The sequence below is a fragment of the Molothrus aeneus genome, chromosome 10, assembly GCF_037042795.1.
Source record: "Molothrus aeneus isolate 106 chromosome 10, BPBGC_Maene_1.0, whole genome shotgun sequence".
Lineage (NCBI taxonomy): Eukaryota > Metazoa > Chordata > Aves > Passeriformes > Icteridae > Molothrus > Molothrus aeneus.
In genome coordinates, this window is record NC_089655.1 from 17,042,934 (window position 1) to 17,065,988 (window position 23,055).

At 57.9% G+C, this 23,055-nt stretch overlaps 3 protein-coding genes across 7 annotated transcripts; 2 read left to right on the top strand and 1 right to left on the bottom strand.

Annotated features, from left to right (window-relative positions):
* The first annotated feature begins 805 nt into the window (after positions 1–805).
* On the top strand, positions 806–11,499 carry ABCF3 (ATP binding cassette subfamily F member 3). Of its 2 annotated transcripts, XM_066556808.1 has the most exons (22): positions 806–910; positions 1,098–1,245; positions 1,331–1,410; positions 1,744–1,799; positions 3,487–3,584; positions 3,700–3,822; positions 4,094–4,360; positions 4,564–4,644; positions 5,195–5,254; positions 5,586–5,642; positions 5,842–5,864; positions 6,432–6,487; positions 6,622–6,822; positions 6,958–7,034; positions 7,269–7,313; positions 7,643–7,775; positions 8,358–8,446; positions 8,574–8,665; positions 9,204–9,336; positions 9,692–9,779; positions 10,587–10,750; positions 10,827–11,499. In XM_066556808.1, the coding sequence occupies exons 1-21, from the start codon at positions 838–840 to the stop codon at positions 10,743–10,745; spliced, it is 2,139 nt and encodes a 712-aa protein (XP_066412905.1). In that variant the 5' UTR covers positions 806–837; the 3' UTR covers positions 10,746–10,750; positions 10,827–11,499. The 2 variants fall into 2 exon arrangements, with proteins under 2 accessions (XP_066412905.1, XP_066412904.1); XM_066556807.1 differs by having other exon boundaries at positions 10,587–11,499.
* A 2,270-nt stretch (positions 11,500–13,769) lies between these two features.
* On the top strand, positions 13,770–17,882 carry LOC136560664 (PHD finger protein 13-like). The gene is made up of 5 exons (XM_066556634.1): positions 13,770–13,909; positions 15,454–15,546; positions 15,857–16,472; positions 16,786–16,824; positions 16,938–17,882. Exons 1-5 carry the CDS (start codon positions 13,808–13,810, stop codon positions 17,162–17,164), a joined length of 1,077 nt encoding a protein of 358 aa, XP_066412731.1. The 5' UTR covers positions 13,770–13,807; the 3' UTR covers positions 17,165–17,882.
* A 174-nt stretch (positions 17,883–18,056) lies between these two features.
* Positions 18,057–21,015, bottom strand: LOC136560652 (uncharacterized). Of its 4 annotated transcripts, none has more exons than XM_066556620.1 (2): positions 20,849–21,015; positions 18,057–19,892 (listed from the first exon to the last, which is right to left on the bottom strand). In XM_066556620.1, exon 2 carries the CDS (start codon positions 19,866–19,868, stop codon positions 18,768–18,770), a length of 1,101 nt encoding a protein of 366 aa, XP_066412717.1. In that variant the 5' UTR covers positions 19,869–19,892; positions 20,849–21,015; the 3' UTR covers positions 18,057–18,767. The 4 variants fall into 4 exon arrangements, with proteins under 4 accessions (XP_066412717.1, XP_066412714.1, XP_066412715.1 ...); XM_066556617.1 differs by having other exon boundaries at positions 20,833–21,015; XM_066556618.1 differs by lacking the exon at positions 20,849–21,015 and adding an exon at positions 20,730–20,843.
* Between the last annotated feature and the right edge of the window lie 2,040 nt (positions 21,016–23,055).

The following is a 23,055-nucleotide window of genomic DNA, read 5'->3' on the forward strand; positions in this document are numbered from 1 at the left end:
GACTGGTGCTGCAAGAGCCTGGGCTGTGCCTTGGGCCTGTGCCACAATGTCTGGGGGCTTGCCTGTGCTGCTTCCCCAGCCCTGGGCTGCTTGGGGGCTGGTAGGTGAAAAGAACAAGTGATGCTTTTGTTACCAGCTGTGCCAGTGCTGCAGCTCCCTGGAGAAAGGAGGATGCTCTGGGCTTTCCTTGGGGCTGCAGCTGGGATGAACTGAACTCAGTGGAGTGTGTCCCAGCCCCCTGTAAACCAAGCCAGGCTTAAGAGAATCTTGGTCATCTTTCCTTGCACTCACCTGAAAAAACTCAAAAGACAATTTCTCCTTTTAACTTGGCTTTTGGTGGCGGGGGCCAAGGTGGGTGCTGTATGGGGTAGCTGAGGGAATCAATAACTGCTGAGGAGCTGGAGCTGGCCCTTGCCTCAGCCCCTCTGCCTTCAGTCTGTGACCAGGTGAGGATGTCCAAGTGCGCATTTCCCATCGGTGGATGAAAAAATTCAAACCCAAACCCCAACCTGCAGTGTCTTGATTGTGGTTTAAAAGCAAAAACTTTTTAAAAGAGGGAAGAAAAAAACTCCAAGTTCTCCCAAATCCTCTTTCCCTGGGTGACAGAACGAGCACGGGCTGAGCGGGATCCGGGCCCGTCCCGATCGCTCCCGTTTGCTGCACGTGGCGCCGGGCGCACCATCCTGGCCCCGGAATGCGCAGGCGCCGTCGGGCCCGGACTACATCTCCCGGCAACCCCCGCGCCATGGCGGCCGCCCGCCTCCTTCCCGGCAGCGCCCGCCGTCCCTTCCGGCTTCGAGCGGCGGCGGCGGCTCCGCGGGGCGGGCCCGCCCCGCCATGGCGTCCTGCGCCGACATCCTTCGCTCCGAGTTCCCCGACTTGGACGGCGAGCTCTTCGCTTACGTGACGGGTGAGTGGCTCCCGCCTGCCCGCTGCGGCTCGGCCTCCCGCGGCGCCGCATGTCGCGACACCTCCCCCTGTGGCGGCAGCGCCCGAATCGCGACAGGCGGCGGGGAGGGGTGCGGTGGGGGGACCGGGAGGGTGCCACCTGTCGCGACAGCGGCGGGGTGTGCAGCGCCGGCGCCGTGTGCCCGCAGGGATCCTGCACGGCGGCGGGGCGGACTTCGAGTCGGTGGACGAGCTGGAGGAGGCGGTGGGCGCACTGCTGCGGGAGGTGTCGCAGGACACCAAGGACGACGGCGCCATCAGGGAGATCTGCCAGCGCCTCTTCAACACCCTGCAGCTGTAAGGGTACCCCGCGTCCCCTCGCACCTCCTCACCCCACTCACGCACCTCACCACCCTCCTCCTCCTCCTCCTCCTCTCCGTAGGGACGAGGGCCAAGCCCAGCGCTGCAGCCAGGTGTTGCTGGATGCCCCCATCCAGCTTTCCCAGATCACGGATGGATACGGTGAGTGATGCCCTCGGCTCACGTCCTGCCATCGGGGTGCTGGAGCTCGGGAGGGCTCGGGGCACCGGGAGTGCTCTCCTGACCTTGGGAGGGGAGCCTCAGGCTCTCCCCCACAGCCACACGTCTGTTTCTCGTTCTGCTGCTGAGCTCCGGGCAGCAGTGCCCAGGGGTGAGCTGGGGTGAAGGTGGAGGTGGAGAGATGCCCTTTGGTCCCCTCATCCTGTCGGCAGAGGGATCAGTCGTGTCTGGGCATGGGTGGTCATTAAGGCAGGGCTTTGCCAAGCCTCCGGGCCACACGTGCTCACCAAGCCCAACCCCACCGTGTCCTTGCAGGCGACGCCAGCACGGATCTGCTGCCGGGGCTGCTGCTGAAGAGAGGCCAGAGCTCGGTGAGTGAGGGCTGTGCCCTTCCTTGTGAGAACAGCTGACACGTGGTGCTGCAGGTGCCCTGCCCTGCTTCAGTCCAGGTTGCCCTTGGAGAGCAGCCAAGGCAGGCAGCAGCCTGGCTAGGAGTATAGCTGCAGGGGGAACTGCTCCTTCTTGTCAAGCTCTATAATTTGGGGAACTCTTGACCTTGGTCTGGTGAAGGGACTCCAGATGAGTTAGTAGCTTATTAATCTGACGAGATCTATTTTGCTGTAATTTCTTAGTGAACTCTGACTTTTGCAAGGACCTTTGGCTCCTACAGCAAGGATTTGATTGAGAAAATAGGATGTCCCTGAATGACATCTTGAATATTCAGCGAGGGGTAAAGCCCGGGGTAATGGCAGGAGAGGAGGGTCTGACAGGTGGGAAGTTAGCAGAGGGCTGCTGCAGGGACATTTTAAGCTCTAGGGCCATCTGTAGATTGTTGTGATTTGGGAAATAAGATCAAGAGCAGAGAAGTTTGGAAGTAGTTCCACTCCATGACCTGAGGAAATCAGGATGTGTGTATTGATGGAATGTGTAGCTGCTCAGGAGCAGCCTTGGCTTGCTGTCTGTGTTGGATGTGCCAAAGTCTGAGGATGGGTGAGGTGCAGGTGTACGTCCACAAAGCAAGGATGGCAGTAGCTGCACAGTGTGGGCAGTGTCATTGCAGGCTGGTCCTCCCAGAGCTCCCTTTCCATGGGTTAGTGTGTTGAGGATGAGAACCCTTCCCTTGGAGGCTGAGACCTAACACAATTCCCACGTGTCTGAACGGGAGCCTTAAGCAAAACCTGGCAGCTCTGGCTGGGTTTGGCACCACAGTTGTTACAGCTGGATTCACTTTCCAGCTCTCGTGTTTGCAATTCAAAAAAGGATCTTCAGAAAAATTGGAGATGATTCTGAGCAGGTCTGGGGAGGCCTGTCAAGCTTTGGAGGACGTCTTACTAGGAGATTCAGAAAGCTGGGTATGGTTTACAGAGTGACTCTGTCTGTAGGTGTGGAGTCACAGCTCTAGCAACAAGACTCTCTTCAGTCTGGCATGCAGGTCTCTAACGTGCTCTGGTGCCTGCAGAGTTGCCTAGAAATACCTAGGAGTGTTTTTGGTCAGCCACAAATATTTGACTCTGTGCGGGAGTAAGCTGGAGTGGGCTGAAAGCCTGGCCAAGACCAGAAGCCAGGTTTAAACACTTGGCACCTTCTTGCCTTCAGGGTTAATTAAATGCTTTTTGTCTCTGATCCACTGCTCAAGAAGAGTTTGTTCCAAACTGGCTAACGTTTAACGTGTTGGGAGGGGAAACACCTCATGGTGCACTTCAAGGGTGGGTGCAGGGTATGTCAGAAGAGGCACTGGGATGGCAGGTTGCTGCTGTTGAAGTGACTTGGCTGATCCAGATCCCTGGAACTACAGAAACTGACTTTACAAGAAGGTCAGCCAAAACCTCTGTCTCGCAGAGGCAAAACTTGTGTATGAGCTGTTGATTTAGGACTTCATTCCTGAGGTAGCTTCCTGGCCTGATTAGCCTCCTCAAAATATGCTTGAATCTGTCCCACTTTCCCTGTCCTTCCTCCCTCCCTTTCTTCCAGGCTTGATCTTTTTTCCTCCCCGAGCTGGGCTTTTGGGGGTTTTGCTGAAGATGCTCTGTCTTCTTCAAACTCTGTTCTGTGTCCCAGATGGTGAATGCCAAGAAACTGGAGAAGGCAGAAGCCAGGCTGAAAGCCAAGCAGGACAAGAGGCTGGAGCGGGATTCTCTGAAGTCATCTGGCCCTGTGTGAGTGTGCAGGGCACTTTGAACATCCCCATCCTGCTCTGCTGAGCATGGCTGGGATCTGGCTGTACCAGAGCTTTCCTGTTGAGCCCCCTCTCTGTGTTCTGTCTGTCCTCAGAGTCCTTGAGGAGGCATCTGCCAGCCAAGCTTCCAGCAAGAAGGAGACTCGCATGGAGTCGTCAGGCAAGAACAAGTCGTACGACGTGCGCATCGAGAACTTCGATGTGTCCTTCGGGGAGCGGTGAGTGCACTGGGGACTGGGACAGAGCCTGCCTGGGATTTTGGACTATGGGGGATTGAGGCTGGATTGGAGAGCAGTCGAGAAGTTACAGAGGGTGTGGCAAAGATCAGGAAGCAAGGTGGGCACTGACCCTAGTGGCTTTGGGCAGGAGGAGCCTGTGATTTTTGCTTGGCTGCAGCACAGCCTAAAATACAGCAGCGGCAGGTGGCTGTCAGTTATCCCCTCTTCATGGGACAGTCTGAGCAGGGAGCTGCCTGTTCCCTTGCTTCAGTGTCCTGCTGACGGGAGCAGACCTGAACCTGGCCTTTGGGCGGCGCTACGGGCTGGTGGGCAGGAACGGGCTGGGGAAGACCACGCTGCTGAAGATGATCGCCAGCCAGAGCCTGCGCATCCCCTCGCACATCAGCATCCTGCACGTGGAGCAGGAGGTGGCAGGGGATGACACACCAGCGCTGCAGAGTGTGCTGGAGTGTGACACCACTCGTGAGAGCCTGCTGCGGGAGGAGAGGGACCTGACAGCCAAGATCAGTTGTGGCAGGTGAGGTGATCCCCTGGACTTCCAGCCCTTCTGCGGCCTCCTCACCACAAGGTCTCATTCTGAGGTCTGTCCCTTCCAAAGCCAGGCTCTGGCAGGGTGGGCTGTATCTTGCCCACCTTAGTCCTGCCTGGGGAGATCAGCCTCCCCCAGCACTCAAACCCTGACTTGGTGAGTCCCACACACTCCTCCTTTTTCTGCCCTAGGGGAGAAGGGACAGAAGGTGCCAGACTGTCAGAGATCTATGCTAAGCTGGAGGAGATTGAAGCAGACAAGGCCCCAGCAAGGTGAGCCAGCCCTGCGAGCACTGCTGTGTGTTGGCATGGCCAGGGCTGAGCAGTGGTTTGGGGTATGGAAGGGTCATGCTGTGGCCCTGGGAATCCAGCATGTGGGGATGGGGTTTTCCCTGCTTTTCTTGTCTCTTCTCTGTCACAGCTCTGCTGGTTTAGGAATAGTTGGGCTTTCTGCTGAAGCTGGAGGGAATTTTTTTGCCCCCAATGGCTTTATAGGCTACAGGCTGCTGCTGCTGTCTGACCTCCCTAGGTTCCTGGTGCCTGGGGAGCATTTTTGGGATGATAGTGGTGGTGTGACTCTCTTCCTGGCCAAAGAGATGAAAACTCTTTGCAAATCTCCTGGGACTTCATGTGGATACTGTACCTGCTGGGCTGCATTTCCTAGCCAAGTGCTTCTCTCGGGTGTGCAGGGATATTTTCCTGCACCAGAATGGCTTTGAAATATGCAGCAGAGTTCCCTTGGTGGTTGTGGGTCTGAGACCTTGGACTGTGCCCTGACATTGGATGCTGTTGCTGGATTCCAGTTCTCTCCCCTTTTCCCCAGGGCGTCCGTCATTCTTGCTGGGCTGGGCTTTAATGCAAAGATGCAACAACAGACAACCAAGTAAGTTCCCAAACTTTGGGCACTGAGGCAGTAATGAGGCTGGGGAAATGTTCCAGTTGAGCCCCAGGCACTACTGTGGCTGTAAGGAAGAGCAAGGGTTTATTCTTGCCCATCCAATGTGGTCTCCTGCCCTGGAGGTGCCTGTGGTCTCCTGCCACCTTTTCCTGCTGGACCTCAGATCTTGTGCTGTGCCTGAAATCTTTGCAGGGACGAGTTATCTCTGGGTGACAGCAGAGCCAAAAGAGCCATGGGGGAGCAGGGATTCTGCAGGCAGGCAAACACAGTGGTTCTGTGTTGAACAGTAACTCCTCTCTGCATCTTCTCTCCTCAGAGAGTTTTCTGGAGGCTGGAGAATGAGACTGGCCTTAGCCAGAGCCCTGTTTGCCAGGTTGGTGTCCAGGCTTTCATGCTCTGGGGTTAAGCCTCCTTGTTGTCTGTGCTGCAGGGGTGCTGCCTGGGGGTCCTCTCAACCCAAGCTCTTGAGGTGGGGGGTGTTGGAGGCACTGCAGCTCTGTGTGTGTGATGAGACACTCTGCACTGACCCTGTGCCCCTTCTGCTTCTGATACCCATGTCTTGTTTTCCTCAGGCCAGATCTCCTTCTGCTGGATGGTAAGTTGATACTGTGAGTCCCCCTCTGACACTGCTGTGCCTGCCTGTGCCCTTCCTGGGGTTGAGAACATGCCATGGCCTTTATCTGTCTGCTCAAAATAGCCCTGTGTGATGGGCTGGCCTGGCAGCATGGTTGGCAGCAGTGGCACAGGGAATTCTGCCCGGGCAGCAGCTCTCACTGTGCTCAGCAGAGCCTTGCCCTCTGCTCCAGCCAGGTGGTCTGCATGTCATCCTGCCCCAAGTTTTGTTCCCTTTCCCTTACTAGTCCCTGGAATGCACCTTGGCTGTCAGTTTGTGCTGGGGGAAGTCCCTTCGCTGCAGAGCATGCCCAGGCTGGGTAGGGAGTCTGGGTGAGATGCTGCTGTGAGGAGCATCCCTGCCTGAGCCTCAGCCCCCGTGCACACGTGGCATTACACCCTACACATGAGTCCCCAGAGGTGGGCAGGGAAGGTCTCCAAGCAGGCTCTTTCCTCCCCAGTGCAGATCACTAGCTTTTCCTATGGGAAAAAAATATAATCCAGCCATCCCCATCCCTCCTGACCTCCTGGCCTTTTCCCCTTCCCTCAGAGCCAACGAACATGCTGGATGTGAGGGCAATTCTATGGCTGGAGAGCTACCTACAGGTATGGGGGGGGAGAAGACCTTGATACAAAGAAAGGGTGAGGGAGGGACGTGTCCTCACCTCCCTGAGTGATGGGACCAACTCCCGAGCTCTGGTTTGATGGTGCTCAGGCCTCCCTCGTGCTGTCTCCTCCAGACCTGGCAGTCGACCATCCTCGTGGTGTCCCACGACAGGAACTTCCTGAACGCGGTGGCCACGGACATCATCCACCTGCACTCGCAGCGGCTGGACATGTACCGTGGGGACTTCGAGAACTTCATCAAGATCAAGGAGGAGAGGCTCAAGAACCAGCAGCGAGAGTACGAGGCCCAGCAGCAGTACCGTGAGCACATCCAGGTACTGGGAGAAGCCAGTGGAGCTGGGCCATTCTTCTCCCAGCCTTGTCCCTTTCTCTCTGCCTTACTGCTGTAGGTTTGGCAGTGAGCAGGGTGGCTGGTGCTGAAGGGGATTTGAGGCTTTTCTCTCTCGCAGGTTTTCATTGACCGCTTTCGCTACAACGCCAACCGGGCGTCCCAGGTCCAGAGCAAGCTCAAGCTGTTGGAGAAGCTGTGAGTGCCTGTCCTGCTCCTCTCTGGAGGTGGGAAAGGGGCACTGCTCATGGGAAGAAATGGAGGTTCCCAGGGAACCTGGCAGATACAGTTCTGGTTTGGACTTTTTGGGTGTGGTCCAGAGGCTTTAGTTAAGATGAGGTGTCACAGAGCTAAAGGCTCTATCTGGGCTTCTGGTGTGGGAGCAGGCCTACAGTGCAGAGCACCTTGGTTATATGTGTCCTCTTCTTTCAGGCCAGTGCTGAAACCTGTGGACAAGGAATCTGAGGTGATCATCAGGTAAGTGTCCCCTAAGCCATTGTTTGGAGGGCACCTGGCTCCATTTCTGACATGAACTTCTCCAGGGTGCTGTCCCAGCTGGGACAGCCACTCCTTTGTGTGGGCCAGTTTTACTCTGACAGGGAGACCAGACAAGTCTCCTCATTCAAGCTGGGTTCCCTCTTGGGGCCAGGGCTGCAGGTCTTTGTTGCTTTCTCCTGACCATCCTTCCCTGAGGCCCTGCATGGTAGGGAGCCCTCCTTGTCACCTGGGGGGTTACAGAAGTTGTTCTGGGTGGTTGGGAGTCTCTGAAGTTCCTGGCCATCTCTCTCCTCTTCCTGCCTCCTCAGGTTCCCCGATGGCTTTGAGAAGTTCTCCCCCCCAATCCTGCAGCTGGATGAAGTAGACTTTTATTATGAGCCAAGTCACTACATCTTTCATTCCCTCTCTGTCTCTGCCGACCTGGAGTCCCGCATCTGTGTGGTATGTGGGATGGCAGAATAATGGAGGCTGTGAGGGACCTTGGGAAGACCCTGCCCAAAGCAGGGATAGCTTTGATTATAGGTCAGGTTGCTCAGGTCCTTGTCCAGTTGAATTTTGGATGTTTCCAGGGAGGACTATTTCTTCCATTCAACTGGGTCCGATCAGAGCATTTGATCATCCTCATTTTGAGGAACATTGGGACATTTTTCTTGGTACTGTTTAGAACTTGTGATTTCATCCTTTCACTAGATACCTCTGGGAAGAGACTGAACCCATATACAACTCCTGTTAGATGACAGCAGCATGTAGTGGGGGCCCTGCTACATTGGATGGGGCAGCAGACACTGTGCTTGCAGATGAGGCTGGGACTGGGTGATCCTTAGGCTTGAGAGTTGGGGAGGGAACATCTGGCACTGCTGCCAGAGCTGCTTGTCAATGATAGAAATGCAGCTTCCTGGTACACCATTTGTGCTCTGTCCTGCTCCTCCTCATCAATTGCAAGAACTGAAATTCCCTGATCATTGCCCCCTGCTCCTGCCTTCATGGATTTCACATTCTCCAATGCTGCTGCTGCTTCTCTAGGTTGGGGAAAACGGAGCTGGCAAGTCAACCATGCTAAAGATCTTAATGGGGGAGCTGGCACCAGTCAGAGGGATCAGACATGCTCACAGGTACCTGGTTGGAAGGGCTGGAGGACTGTGGAGGAATGGTGCAGCTGGGGGCCACGCATGTGCCCCCTTATGGCACTGCAGCTATGAATGCTGGTACCAGCTCCCAATCACTCTTCTCATTCTGCAGAAACCTAAAGATTGGTTATTTCAGCCAGCACCATGTGGATCAACTAGACTTGAATATCAGTGCTGTAGAGTTACTGGCAAGAAAGTTCCCAGGTGAGTTTTTGTTGATCCCAGAGGACCCTGTACTGTGCATGGAGGAGCATTGCTTTGTCCATGCTCCTGGGCAGAGGGCTCTGTTCCATCAGTGCTTAAGGGTCACTGCCAACACTGGGATAACTCCCCTTGTCCAGCCAAGTTCAGGTCATCAGCCATGAGAAGCAGAGGTAGCTGGTAGTCTGCAGATCTCAGGCTGGTGCCAAGTTTTGGGGGCAGATGAGCTGCTTTCCTGCTCATAGGATGAGCACTGGATGCCCCTTTCCCAGTTGCCAAAACCTCTGGTTCCTTTCTGGTTCCTTTCTCCATTACTTGACACAGTGACAGGGACTTGGGAGTAGCATCACTCGGTGTCAGTCACCAGCCCTGCAGCCCCTGTCCTGATTGTGTTAGTCAGGTTTTCCCTACAAACCCCTGCATGGGAGGGAATTGCCTGGAAGTGCCGCTGATCTCCCATTTGCTGGCCTGGCAGAGGCTGTCCAGCTGTGACCCTGTGTCACCAGATGTGCCATAGCTGTGTTGTGACCTGATCCTGCAGGGAAGACGGAGGAGGAGTACCGGCATCAGCTGGGGAGCTACGGCATCTCCGGGGAGCTGGCCGTGCGTCCCGTGGCCAGCCTGTCCGGGGGCCAGAAGAGTCGGGTGGCCTTTGCCCAGATGACTATGCCCTGGTAATGTTCTCCCAAATGCTGTTCATTTTTGCATGGCTTCATCTCTGCACCTTGTTTCACCAGGAGGAAAGCAAGCATCCAAGGACTTTCTGCTACCCCACAGAAGCCTTGTCCTTGGGGGTTTTTATGGAGAGGGAGGTGTCACCCTGGGGGGACTGTGTGGAAGGAGGCAGGTGGTTTTCTCCCACTGCTTTGGGCTCACAGGGATAAGAGGTGTCCCTGGGACTGGGCATTGCCAGTCCTGGGGCCAGGCACATGCCAATGGCTGTGGCTCTAAGCAGCTAAAGCAGCAGTCAGGGTGCAGACCCAGCCTGAGCCTGTTTCACTGCATCCTCAGAGCTGTCTTCTCTTCCAGTCCAAACTTCTACATCCTGGATGAGCCAACAAATCACCTGGACATGGAGACCATTGAGGCACTGGCAAAGGCACTGAATAAGTTCCGGGTAAGGTTCTCCCAGCAACATCCTGTGTTTTTCTAACACCTCCTGCAGCCTCCAGCTCAAGTTACTTGGTATCTCAGCCAGAGGCAGATGGTGAAATACCAGCAGTGACTTCAAGTCTAGGGCAGAATTTGGGAAATTAGTCACATTTCTGCCTTAGCCATCCATCCTGGTGGCTTGTTTTCATGATGGCTTTGGCTAGGAGTGGCTGAGAAGGGCAGTAGCAGCCCAGAGAGCACCTTGTCCCATCCTCACCTACACTCTGGCTTCTCACATGCTGTGTGCAGCTCCTAGCTTTGCCTTGAGGCCACTCAGATCTTCCTTAGGCACGTTTTATGCCTGATCTCCAAAGACAGCCTCCAGATACCACAGTGATCAATCTGGATCACACTGGTTGTTGCTCAGGTTGGGACAGTTTTCCAATGACAGAAAAGCTTAGCTGAGGCTGCTCAGGGCCGTACCCAGACACCTTTTCACTCTTACTGACTTTGTGTGGATTCTCTATCCTTGAAGTTGTTGGAGACCTGGAGAGCCAGTAACAAACCTTGCACTTGCCTTCTGAGAGAGGAGATTAAATATGTTACTGCTGCACATGGCTTCTCCATAGATGATCTGTCTGTCCCCCTGAAGGGAGGAAAAGCTGGGATGAGCTCCCTGCCAGTAAAATACTGTCAAGTTTCCCCTGGAGCTGATGGAAACCTGAAGTGCTGGGCACAGGCTAGACAGAGGCACAAGATCTCCATGCCACCAGTCCTGGGCCCTGGGTTATGCTCCGCTAAGTTCCCCAATTTCCCAATTGTGTATTGACAGGGTGGCATAATCCTGGTGTCCCATGACGAACGCTTCATCCGCCTGGTGTGTCAGGAGCTGTGGGTGTGTGAGAACGGCACCGTCACACGCATCGAGGGCGGCTTTGACCAGTACAGAGACATCCTGAAGGAGCAGTTCCGCAAGGAGGGTTTCCTATAAGGCAGGTGGGAGCCGGACTGTGCCAGGGGCTGGAGGGCAAAGCTCAGCCACCTCGGCTTCCATCCCAACTGTGCCTGGCAGAGTGCCAAGGACGCTGCTGCCCACATGGACCGTCAGCCATGCCATCAAACTGCCACCTGGCCTGCTCTCCCCTCCCGGGGCCGGCTGGAAGGACAGCGCGGGAGCACGAGCCTGGTGTGCGTGGCCAGGGGCACGCCAGGGCTCTGGCACTGGCCAGGGCTGTGCCTGGCACTGGGCACACTGGGAAGGCTGTGCCTGGAGCTGCTGCTGTGCCGAGAGGAGGGAAGGCAGAGCATCCTGACCCTCAGTTTAACTCCGTGCTCTGCAGGGCAGAAGAGCTGTTCTCCGTGTTTCTTCGCTTCACCCTCTGCCTTTTTCTTTCTTTGTTTTTTTGTTTAACTGCCTGAGCACTAGTCCGGCTCCATCACATGCTACTGTCCTCCCTGCTGCCTTGGAGGGAAACGAGGCATTTGCTGCTAAAAGTGACCCCTGCCTCTTCCCCAGCTCCCCGATGCCGGGGCTTGCTTACGTCTGTAGTGCCAAGGGAGCCAGAGCCCGGTTCTCCCGGGTGTGCTCCCTGCTCCTTTCCCTGTGCTGCTGCCGGTACCGCCTCGCTGCCTGCCTTGCCTTTGAGCCGGCTCGGGGGTGGACTGCCCTGGGGTGGGCTGCCCAGCATCCCTCCCTGCCCACCCACACAGAGGTTGTGGTGTAAATAAACCCAGGACACAGTGGGTGCAATGCTCTCCTTTCCTTGGGGGGCTGTGGGACTTGATTTAGGAGGGGAGGGGGGGATTGTCCTGCTGTTGCCTCAAGCACAGGGCTGATAAGGGGGAGATGCTTTCCAGATTATTCTCTCTGAGTTAAATGGCAGCTCTGTGGTGCAGGTGAGGCTGTGACCTCCTGGATGGAGCATGCCAGTGTCCCACTGGGCAGTGGGAGGCCACCGGCCACCTTTCAGCGCATGCAGCTGGTGTGAGGCTGGCTTGGGTGTCAGCTCTGGAGGGTACCGGATCCAGTGGTGGTTTGGGGGGGAAATGGGCCCAGGGTGGGCAGGAGGAAGAGGGCAGAGCTTTAAATTACATTGAGCAGGGAATGGGGATCTGTTTCTGGGTGTCAGAGAGGAATCAGGAAACATCAATACCTTAGGAAGCAACAGGGTAATACCCATAAATTGTCTCAAAGGAATTATTAGACACGGCTTCTCCCAAATGGCAAAAGGCCCCCAGCTGAAGTGTCTCCACACCAAAGCATGCAGCATGGGTAACAAGCAAAATGAGTTGGAAACCATGGTGCTATTAAAAATCTATGACATAATTGCAATCAAAGAAACAGATGTGCCACACAACTGGAATACTGCAATGGGGGCTACAAGATTTCAGAAGAGAGGATGGGAAGGAGGGGCAGGGGTGTTGGACTCTCCTAAGGAAGGGACAGGTAGTGAAGAGCTGCCTCTGAGTAACAGCCATGAACAGGCTGAGAGCCTGTGGGTAAGAAATCAAGAACAGGACCAGCAAAAGACATCCTGTGTTTGGCATCTACTACAGGCTGCCGGTGGGAACGAGGGGGGTTGCTTGAGGTACGTTGACAAACTCAGTGTATCTTCAAGTCCTGCATCCAAGTTGTTTATGAAGATTTGAAGAGCACTGGCCTTAAAATTGAGCTCTGCAGAACCCCACAAGTGACTGGTCACCAGTCTGATGCCACCCCATTCACTATAACCTGATCCATGAGCCTACTGCTCACCCACCCAATGACATATTTATCCAGCTGTGTGCTGGACATTCTGTCCAGAAGAATCCTGGGAGACCGTATTGAAAACTTAACTGAACTCCACATTTTGTATCAAGGCTTCCCTAAATCAACTACTTGAGTCACCTTGTCCTTAAAGTAAATTAAGTTTCTCAAGCAGAACTTTCCCCTCATGAACTTGTGCTGGCTGTGACTGATGCCTGCGTTGTCCTTCAGGTATTTTCCCATAACTCTCAGAATAATCTCCATAATTTTACTAGGCACTGAAATGTGACTGATAGGCCTATATTGCCCAGGATTATCCCTCTAGCCCTTTCAGGGAAAATGTTTGCCAGTTTCCAGTTGAGTGGGATCTCTCCAGATTCCAATGGCAGTTCAAAAATCATTGAGAAGGGTCTCATGATGACATCTACCAGCTCTTTTGAGTACTCTTGGATGAATTCCTATAAAGGGATTCAGCTGGAACACAGATCCTGCACAAGTTTGGGATCGACTGGGAGTTTATCATTCTCACAGCCATGGTCCTCCAGCTCAGGGACCCCTAGAGCCCATCACTGGTGTTGAAAGTTGAAGTGAAGAAGGCATTAAGCATCTTTGCCTTGTCTATGTACCTACTTGGGGGGTGCCCATCCTCATCTAGCAACGAGAAAATATGAATTCTGGGGTGGCTTTTGCTGTTGACATATTTTGCAAAGAGGGAGTGACTTTTTACACAGGCAGATAGGGATGAAAGGAGGGGGGATGCCTTTAAAGTGAAAGAGGGGACACTTTGGATATTGGGATGAATTTCCTCCCGGGGAGCGTGTGGAGGCAGTGGCACAGGTTGGCCGGAGCAGCAGTGGCTGCCCCAGCCCTGGAGCTGTTCCAGGCCGTGTCGGACGGAGCAGCCCGGTGGGGTGGGGTGGGGTGGGTGCCGGCCCGGCCCGGGCGCGCGGGGACCGTTCGGACGCGGAGTTCCCCCCGAGCCCCAACATTCCCTGAGCCGCGACCCCGCGCGGGCGCTGGGCGGTGCCGCGGCGTTGCCGTTGGCGGCGGCGGCGGGTCCGGGCGAGTCCAGCCCGGCTGCGCTCCCGTACTCGGTACCGGGAGGGGCGGACACTCACCGGCACCCCCCCGCACCGGGACGGCCGGGACGAGGCCCCGCCCCCGCCTTCCCCGCCACCAGGTGGTCCCGCCCCTGCGGCCGGGGCGGCGCTCGAGCCTCGTTCCCACCGGCGGCGGGCACCGCACCGCACCGCACCGGGACTGCTACCGGCACCGGGACTGCTACCGGCACCGGCACCGGCACCGGCATGAGCGCCGGCGGGCAGCCGGCGGAGCCCTGCCCCCGCGGCGGGCCGTGCTCGGCGGGGAGCAGCCCCGTGCCCAGCCCCGCGTCCCCGGCGCCCGAGGAGGTGAGCGGGGCGGCGGGGAGCGGATGGTGGTGGGGGGCGGCTGCGAGCTGGGCATCGGGGGTGCCCTCCGGAGCGGGGGGGGATCGTCTGTGTGTGCGGGAGGGGGGTGGGCTCGTGTGGCTGTGTGTGTGCGGGGGGGTCCCCCCTATGTGTGTGCGCGGGGGGGGAGTCCCTTCTGTGTGTGCGTGTGCTGGGGGGGTCCCCTCAGTGTGTGTGTGAAAGGGGGAGGGTGTCCCCTGTGTGTCTGTGTGTCCGGGCGGGTCCGCTCTCCGTGGCTGTGTGTGTGTACGGGGGGGTTCACTCTGTGTGTGTGTGTAGGGACAGGGGTGCCCTCTGTGTGCTGTGTGTGTGTACGGGGGGGTCCCTCGGTGTGGCCGTACGGGGGGGTCCCCTCGGTGTGGCCGTGTGGCGCGGGGGGGCTGTGGGTCCCTCCGTGTGTGTCTGTGTGTGCTGGGGGGGGGTCGTGTGTTGCGGAGGGCCTCGTGGGGGAGCGCTGTGTGCGGGGGGGTGGCGGTGCTGGAGGGGGGAGCTTGCTGTGGAGGGCTGGGGGGGCTCTGTGTGTGTCTGAGTGTCTGTGTGTGCGCGGGGGGGGGCGGCTCCGTGTGTGCCCGCGGGGGCTGTGCGTGGGAGAGGAGCCCTCGGGGGGTGGCTGTGGGCACGGGCGGGGGATGCCGCCCCGGGGGGGGCGGTGGCGGCACTCGGGGTCCCCATGAGGGGGCCCGGAGTGCTCCGGTGGGCTGGGGGCTGCGGGGGTGCCGGGGTGCCCGTGTGTGTGCAGGGGAGCGGGGGTGCTCCGCGCCGGTCCGGGGGGAGCGGGGGGTCCCGTGCCGGCGCGGTTGCCGCGGGCGCGGGGGTGTCGGTTTGGGGGGCGGGGTCCCCCCCGGCCGGTCGGCCGGGGCAGGACCGGCAGCGCGGCGCCATCTTGGGAGCCATCAGGTGCCCGGCGCGGGGACGGGCGGTGCGGGGGGGGCCGCCATCGACACCCCCTCCCATCCCCGGCCGCCGCCGCGGGGGGAGCGCCGCGGCCTGGCCCCGGCTCCCCCTTGATCGGCCGCGGGGTGCGGGGCTGCCCCGGTGGGGCGCTGGTGCTGCCGGCGGCGCCCGGCCCTCCCACCGCTCCCCCCGCGGGACAGAGCCCCGAGCGCGCCGGGCGCTGCCCCGGGAGCGTCCCCCGTCCCGGAGTCACCGCCCGTGGGTGGACATCCCGGCACCGGGCCCCCGAGCCGCTGATTCAGGCTCCGCCAGCGGCCGCCCGGCTCCGGGTGTCCCGGCATGTCGTCACGGTGTCGTCGCGTGTGTCCGGCCCTCCCTCCCCCCCCGCCCAGCCCCGCCGCCACCCCGCCCGGGATCTGGGTTTAAAGGGAAGGGCTGCATTTTCCTCGGCAGATGAGGAAGAGTTACGAGAAGGATGGGTGTTTGGGTGACCTCGATATTCTGTGCTTGTAAAACTGCCCGGTGGTCCAGGGCTGCCGCCAGAGCCGGCTGTGATATCGGCTTGGTTGGGATGTCCCGGGAGTTTAATCCACTCGTGGTGTTCGTTGCAGCCACTTCAGAAACGGCGAAGAACTGTGGAGGATTTCAACCAGTTCTGCACCTTCGTTCTGGCCTATGCAGGCTACATCCCCTACCCTGAAGAGGTAAGTGGGCTTGCACAGTGTTCCTCTACAAAGACACTGGTTCTTCTGGTCTCCCTGCCGTGTGCAGACTCAGCTTCTAATCTTTGAGAATCATGGATTGGTTTGGGTTGGAAGGGACCTTAGAGATCATCTAGTTTCAACTCCCCTACCATGGGCAGGGGTGCTGCCCACTAGATCAGGTTGCTCAGGGCCCAACCAGTCTGGCCTTGGAGTTTGGGTAGACGCTGCTGGAGAGTCGTTCTCTCCTTACCCCAAATATCTGTGCTCTGGTCTCCCTTGCTAATCCTTCATCTTCCCCTCTTGCCACTAGTATGTGCCCTGGACCCACGGAGGCAGCATGAGCCCCCAGAACAGCACGGGGAGCACTCAGGACAGCGACAGCTCAACCTCATCTCACTCCTCTGATGGCCACATCCCCATGGACAGTAGGAAGAGCAGGAATGCTGTGGCCAGGGGCGCTGTGGGCAGTGGCCTGCTAATGAGCAGCCCTGCCTTTTCCACCGCCTTCTACAACGTCCGGCCCCAGCAAATCAAACGGAAGAAGCCACCAGCAAAGAAACGCATTTTGGAGCAGGAGGTGAAGAAGAGGGTGCCGCTGAGTGCTTGGAAGGACTTTGGGGCAGAGCAGGATGGGGTGAAGCAGCTGGCTGCACTGGCAGGACAGCTGTCTCCTGTGAAAGAGGAGCTATTGGAGCCTTCCCTCAACCCACCTGGGGACCCCCAGCCCAACTCCCTCCTGGAGGAGCCAGTGATGGAGGAGAAGGACTCGATGTACGGAGCACAGGGAACTGAGAAGCCAGCAGATGATCCTCAGCTTAAGGAGCATAAGGACTCCTTTTCTGGAGAGAGGAAAAGCCCTAGTCCCTGTAATACCTTGGACCAAAGCACAGGGGAAGATACAAGCAGAGAGACCTCCCAGTTCAGTGGTAAGTGCCTGGGGGACTGCAGAGGGTCCTGTTGTGCTGCAGCCAGTGCCAAACATTGTCCCTCCCTCAGCTGGAGCCACCCTTGCTGGCCACAGGGAGGGCCTGTCTGTAGCCCAAGTTTTTCCCAGTAAGAGGAATACTTTTGGGACCTGGGGGACTGAGGAGCAGAGGGCAGGAAGCTGACCAGGCCTTTGGTAGCTCTGTTCTGCAGAGCAAGCTATGCAGACCTGAAACAGGTCTGAAGTGTGGTGTAGGGCTGCCTTACTCATCTGATTTTGGGTTTTTTTTCTTTTTCCCTCTTTTGCAACTTTAGCAGTTGAATTCGCAGAAGTTCCTAACACCAAAGCAGAAGGTGAGTGGGGGGCTGTCCCATTTAACAGCAGTAGAACTGGCTGGCGTGGCCACAGCCAGACCTGCAGCTGGTAAGGCAGTATCTGAGCCATGTCTCTCTCTCTCCCCGAGCAGATGATGATGCCTGGGATCTGATCACTTGCTTCTGCATGAAGCCCTTCGCAGGGAGGCCCATGATCGAATGTAACGAATGCGCTACCTGGATCCACCTCTCCTGTGCCAAGATCCGCAAATCCAACGTGCCTGACATTTTCATCTGCCAGCGGTGCCGCGATGCCAAGCAGGAGATTCGCCGCTCCAACCGAGCCCGGACAGTGCCCCGCAAGCGCCTCGTTGACTGATGCTCCTGCAGAGCAGGGAGGCCGGGGGTCCCTTTTTAACCTGAAGACTTAGACAATCAATGCACTGGCAGGGGAGGGGCTGGGACAAAGGGCCGGACTGTCCCCCTCACACCTCTGGCCCCTGAAAGCTGCCCTGCGTGTTCTCCCCGAGGATCGGATCGGCCACAGAGCTCGGTTATCCCAGAAGTGTGCAGGGGATGGGAGGGTGGTCCAGATGCTCATCCCTGTGGGTGGTGTGTTAGTGTTTGTGATCTCCTGGGGCCCCACATGCACTAACTGTTGGATCCCACCTCCTCCTCACAGCCCCTCCAAAGAGCCCTGCCCATGTGCCTTCTGCACTTTCCCTGGGGGATGCAGGCCCCGCTCCTGTCCTGGTGACACTCAGCTCAGCCCCTACCTGCCAGTCCCCATGACTATAATTCTTAACTGGGTTCTTTCCTACTTGCACATCTGGTTACTGTGGGACCACAGCTGGGGGCAGGGTGTGGGGCAGCCCCCTGTCACACAGCAGCCCCCAGGCTCGTCCCTGTGCCTCTCTCCTCCTGTGGAAAGCCTGGGCCCCAAAAGTGCTTTATGTTTTTATAGTTACTTTGTATTATAGTTACTTTGTATTATAGTTACTTTGTATTATAGTTACTTTGTATTATAGCAAATTCTGGTCCTTGCCCTGTGGAGTGTGACTGGAGTCTTATGTATATAATAAATACTTTTGCCATAACAGTGGTGGCTTTGACATAGGTCAGTGACCTTGATTCTCATGTTCCTTGGGGACCCAAGTGCTCCCCTGCTTCCCTTCTGCTGCGGCTGGGAGGGGACCCAGTGTAGGGACACCTCTCAGCCCTGCTACTCCCCCAGGTAAATCCCAAGCTGCACAAACAACAGGAAACGAGCAGACCAGTGCATCTATGTTTAATCTGGGAATGACCACCTCCCACACTACTGCAGTTTACAGGGATGCTCCATGGGTAGGTTCTCAGGAGGTGCATGGCCTGGGGGACGACCTCTTCAGTAGGAATCATGTTCCAGAGCCTGCTGCCATCTCATGGGGAATGTCATGGGTTATTCCACAGACGCAGCAGGTCAAATGGCTCAGGGAGGAAGGGTGTCCTTGTGCCTTTGATGCTTAAGGCACATCACTGGCTCAAAAGGAGAGTTTTGCTCTTGGGCTCTGACAAACCTTCCTTGTCTCTGTCTCCACTCTGGAGTGCAGTTAGAAATTAGTCCTGACAGCAACTGAGGTGTGAAAGGTTCCAGTTTTCTCCACAAAATAAGCCTCTAATTCCAACACAGAGATGTCATTGGTTTCATTTGCAGATCCAGACATGTGTCAGCTTCCATCAGGCATGCTGTTGGGACAGGTGGGAGATGCAGGGAGGGTGACAGGACAAGAAGGCTCTGGGGTCTGAGTGCTGACCTTGGGCAGCAAGAAGGCACTGTTTGTGGGGACCCTTACCAAGCAGGGTCCTGCTGGTACAACTTTTCCGTTCCAAGGCTATAAACGGTTCAGGAACAGCAACTAACCTGGGTATAACTTCTATGCTAGGGAACAAAGCTGGAGTTAGGCAACCAAACAAGTATCCAGTCGAGGTAGGCAGGCAGTGGTTTATTCCTCCTTGGCCCACACAGAGCTGCCTGCCTTCTGCTCCAGGTGGGGAATCACTGCCTCCGTGTAAAACTTCTCCAGCTTGGGCACTGTCTTCCCCCAGAACTCCCTGTCAAACTCCACGGGGACCACAGCTGTCTCCTTGTTGGTGTGCACCACAAAGTCAGCCCTCTGCAAGCCAGTGGTTCCCAGCTGGCACTGGACCTGGGTAAAGTAGGGATGATTCTTCTTCAGGACATAGGAATCCCCATCCACCTCCAGGCAGAAGTCCTTGTCCTTGCAGGCCTCACGCACCGTCCTGTTCCTATGCTTGTAGGGACACTTCACCTCCAGGAGCCCCAGGTCCTTCCCTGTGGCTGGATCCTTGATGATCCCATCCGGGCTGGCAGCAAGCCAACTCTTCTCAGGGTGGATGAAGAGGCCACAGTCCTCCACTTGCACTGGCTTGCCCCCCTTCTGTAACTTCTGCTTGTAGGCCTCCACAGCCACCTTCTCATTGCGGATCCCCCAGGACATGGCTGGGGTCTGCACCTTGGAGCCAGAGCCCACCACCTCTTTTAGGTATGACTTGGGTACTTCGTCTGTCTTGCTGTTGGCAAACCTGCTGTTGGCAATTTTGGGGGCCACAGAGGCAGTGATGCGGTTCTCCCGCCACTCGTACCACTTGGGGTTCTCCCGCTGGCCCCGGGTCTCCTTCTCCACCCTTGGGATGTCTTGGCTCCTTACAGGGGGCAGGAACTGGTCACAGGCCTTCTTCTGTGGGTACAGCTCAGTTCTGGCAGGACCAGTGGCTCCCTTGGCATCAGGTGCCTTCTGGGCTGTAGAACTCCTGCTGGGTGCTCTGCTCTTGTCCCCAGCATCGCCTCGGGCTCCGCGGGATGCTGTGGATCTTGGCTGAGCAGAGTCTGCCTTTGTCCCCCGGCCCTGCGTGGGGGTGGCAGCCTTGGCAGCCGAAGTGCTTCGGGACTGGCTCCCTGCAGCTGCGGCCTTGGCCCGGGTGGCTGAAGTGGAAGGTGGGGGTGCAGCGGGAGCAGTTTTGGAGGTGGTTGTGGCCGGTCGGGGGGATGATGTGCCAGCAGACTCCTTCCTGGGTCTCCCCATTGCTACAAGTCAGAGGATCTTGTACTGTGGACATGAAATAAAGTTTAATGCAGATTAACACAACACTTCACAACACTTATTTCCCTTTCCTTAGCCCTCCCTGCGCCTGCTCCAGGGCACACCGTGTCCCTGCCAGAACTGCTACTCCCACACCTTCCCTCGGCTCACGTGTCTCGGTGGAATGGCAGCAGGCCCAGCTGGGGTGCTTGTTCTCACCCCCCTTCCCGCATCCCAGCCCGGGCCGCCCCGAGGATAGGGCGGGGGCACAGCGGAGCCATCCCCGCCGGGAGCGGTGCCGCAGGAGCCGCTTCTGCCCGGGGACCAGGCGCGATCCCCGCGGGCCCATCCGCTCGGCCAGCGGGGTGCCGGGAACCCCCAGCACCACCCCGGGGAGTCCCGGCGCGCTCCGGGACCGCGGTGCGGAGCTCCCCGCCCGCTGCCGCCGCTCTCACCGCTCCGCCGCCGCCGCCGCTCCGGAAGCGCGTCCCGCCTTCCCCACGTGCCGCAGGGGCGGCGGGCCGAGGCTGCGGGAGGGAGGGCGGTGCGGGGCCGGGCCGGGCCGGGCCGGGCCGGGCCGGGCCGGGAGCAGCCGTCGGTCAAGCCCCCGGTCCCCGCTAGAGGGAAGCAGCCGCTCGGGCATTGGCGCCGCTGGATGTGTCCGGGCATGCCCGCTCCGTTCCGGCCCGACATCCCCCTGCCTTCCTCCGCATCACGGTCCCCGGACATTTTACGCTGGGCTGGGGACAAACTCCGCAGCCTCGTCCGTGGGTACGGGTCCGAGCCCGGCCCTCGCGTAGCCCATCCCCGCCCGTGGGCAGAGGGCTGAGCCTCCCGAGCTCCACTGTGAAGGGACAGGCTGACCTGACGCGACCCCGCCCCGGTGGCCCAAGCTGGTCTGATCCTCCACGTCCCACCGCGAGCAGACGTTCGGGAGAAGGGCAGGAGCCGGAGCGGCGATCCCCACCTGGAGCGATCCCCACCTGGAGCGCCCGCTGTGCTGCTGTGAGCAGGGCCGGGCGCAGGGACGGCACAGCCCCACCCCGAAGCTCGCCGAGGGCTCGGCCCCGTGCGGGAAGCAGAGAGAGGCGTCACGGCACGCGAGTTTCGGGTTCCTCAAATCCCGGCAGTTTCGGTTTCTCTGGAGAGGCTGGCGCCGCCGAGCGAGCCCCGGCGGGGAGGCTGCCGAGAGCTCGATCCCCCTGGGCCCGCCCCACGGCTGGGAGCCCCTGTTGTTTTCGGCTGCCGAAAGCAAATCCAGCAGCCGCCGGTTTGGCCTGGGTCTGTGTCAGAGCCAGCCCCATAGGGGCTTCCAGTCCCCCCATCTACCTCTGCCAGCATGCTGGGAAGATTTCGCTTAGGCAGGCTGAAGTGCTGACAGCATTCCCAGCCCCTCTCCCCAAGGATCCCAGATGTCTCCAGCAGCCATCTCTAGCTCTGCTGATGTGTCCTTTCATTTCCTCCCTCCAGGCCCTCTGTAACTCCCCACAGCAGGGCAAACCAGTATTACCTAGGTTAAGCCAAAGTGTGCCTGATTTTGACCAGAAACACCACTGGCACCTTCCTCCTCCATGGCTGCTCATCCCCAGGATTTGGTTTAGTTCTTGTTTATTATGGAGCAGCTAAACAGGATGCCCCTGCCCCTCTCCCTGCAGGCAAACCTGTGCCATCTTCAGCAAGGCCTGACGAGTTGCAGCTGCATTGAGCACAGCTCCTGCCAGCCTGGGTTTTGGGTTATTTCCCAAAATAACTCAACTCACACTAAATTCACGGGGTTTGTCAGCTACTCAGGACCTGAGAGCATCTGTAAAATCTCTGTGGTCTGTGCCCCCTCCATCAAGCCCTATCAATGGCTGATAATTCGGCTCCAGGGAGAGGTGATTTGAGGATAAACAACCAGATCCTGATTGGGTAAAACCCTTGGGTTGTGCTGCAGCTGCTGGTGAGGTGTTGCTGGGGTGTGAAGGAGCTGAATGGAGCCATTGGGCTGAGCTGGGTCTCTGTTTGCAGAGTTTGACATATATTAGCTCAGCACTCTGCTGAAGAGCAATGCCAAACTCTCCAGGTCTGATTGTGTCTGTGATGAGCTGCTGTCGGGAAGCTGCGACAGTGCCGAGCAGGGACACAAATGCCTGATGCTGCTGGGAGCAGATTGGGATGGAGCCCTTCTGAGTCTCCTGCTGAAGCTGCCCACACGCTGGGGAGACAGACCCAGCTGTGTCCCCAGTGCTGCTCAGGCCATTGTCACTCACCTGCTGTCACACCGGGGCTGACCTCTGACGCTGGGGGCTGGCCAAGCTCCAGCACCCCGGCTGGTGGCACTGAACCAGTGCTCGCATTTGGATGCTTTTTTCACCTCAGCTTGGCCTAGAAATGATATCTCAGAGAAAAATCAAAGCTTGTGGGTTTTTTTCTGGGGCTGGAGTGGCTGTGGCACTTGCTGTGATGATGGGAGTGGGAGTCCCATGCACATTGTAGGCTGTGAGGATGTGTTGCGGTGTGTGTGGGGCCTCCAGCAGCTCCCAGAGCTGGTGGCTGTCACGGGGGGATAACACATGGATTAGCATCCTTCTCCTGTGGTCGTAAAGCAGAGGGAATGGGAGCAGCTGCACACTTCAGCTCTCCTCTCTGCACTGGGAGGGGAAGTGATGTGCCACGGGGCATCTCACATGGGGGAGGGAATGGCTCAGAGTGCTCTAGCAAGGGCCCTAGGGATGCACAGAGTGCCTCTTGGCCAGATAATTGTTGGCTAACGCTCCGGGTGAGGGGTCAGGAAGGAGGAATGCGTCTCATGCCACCGTGTGCAGCCTGGGGCATCTTCCAGCGAGATTTCCGTGCCTTGCTCCTGCTGTCACCTGTGAAACCCGTGTCAAGGAGCTGCAGCTGCAGTGGCATATGGGTCAGCTCAGAGGTGAGATCTAAAAATACCTGCTGAGGACTGGGGACTGCTCCCCTTGTGGTGCTGCTGGATTTTCTGCCCCAGTTTGTGCCTGGACTGGCTCCAGGTTCGGTGTGGCTGTCGTGGTGGGTTCTGCCGTGCCGGAGGTGGGTGGGGGGGACTCCTCTCTGTGTCTCTATAAAAAGAGCTGCAGCAGCACAGTCCTATCTATAGCACAGGGAGCTGCCTGGGAAAGGCAGGGCAGGGATTAGCCCAAATCTGATGGATTTCTCTGGTCCTGCTTGGGAACGT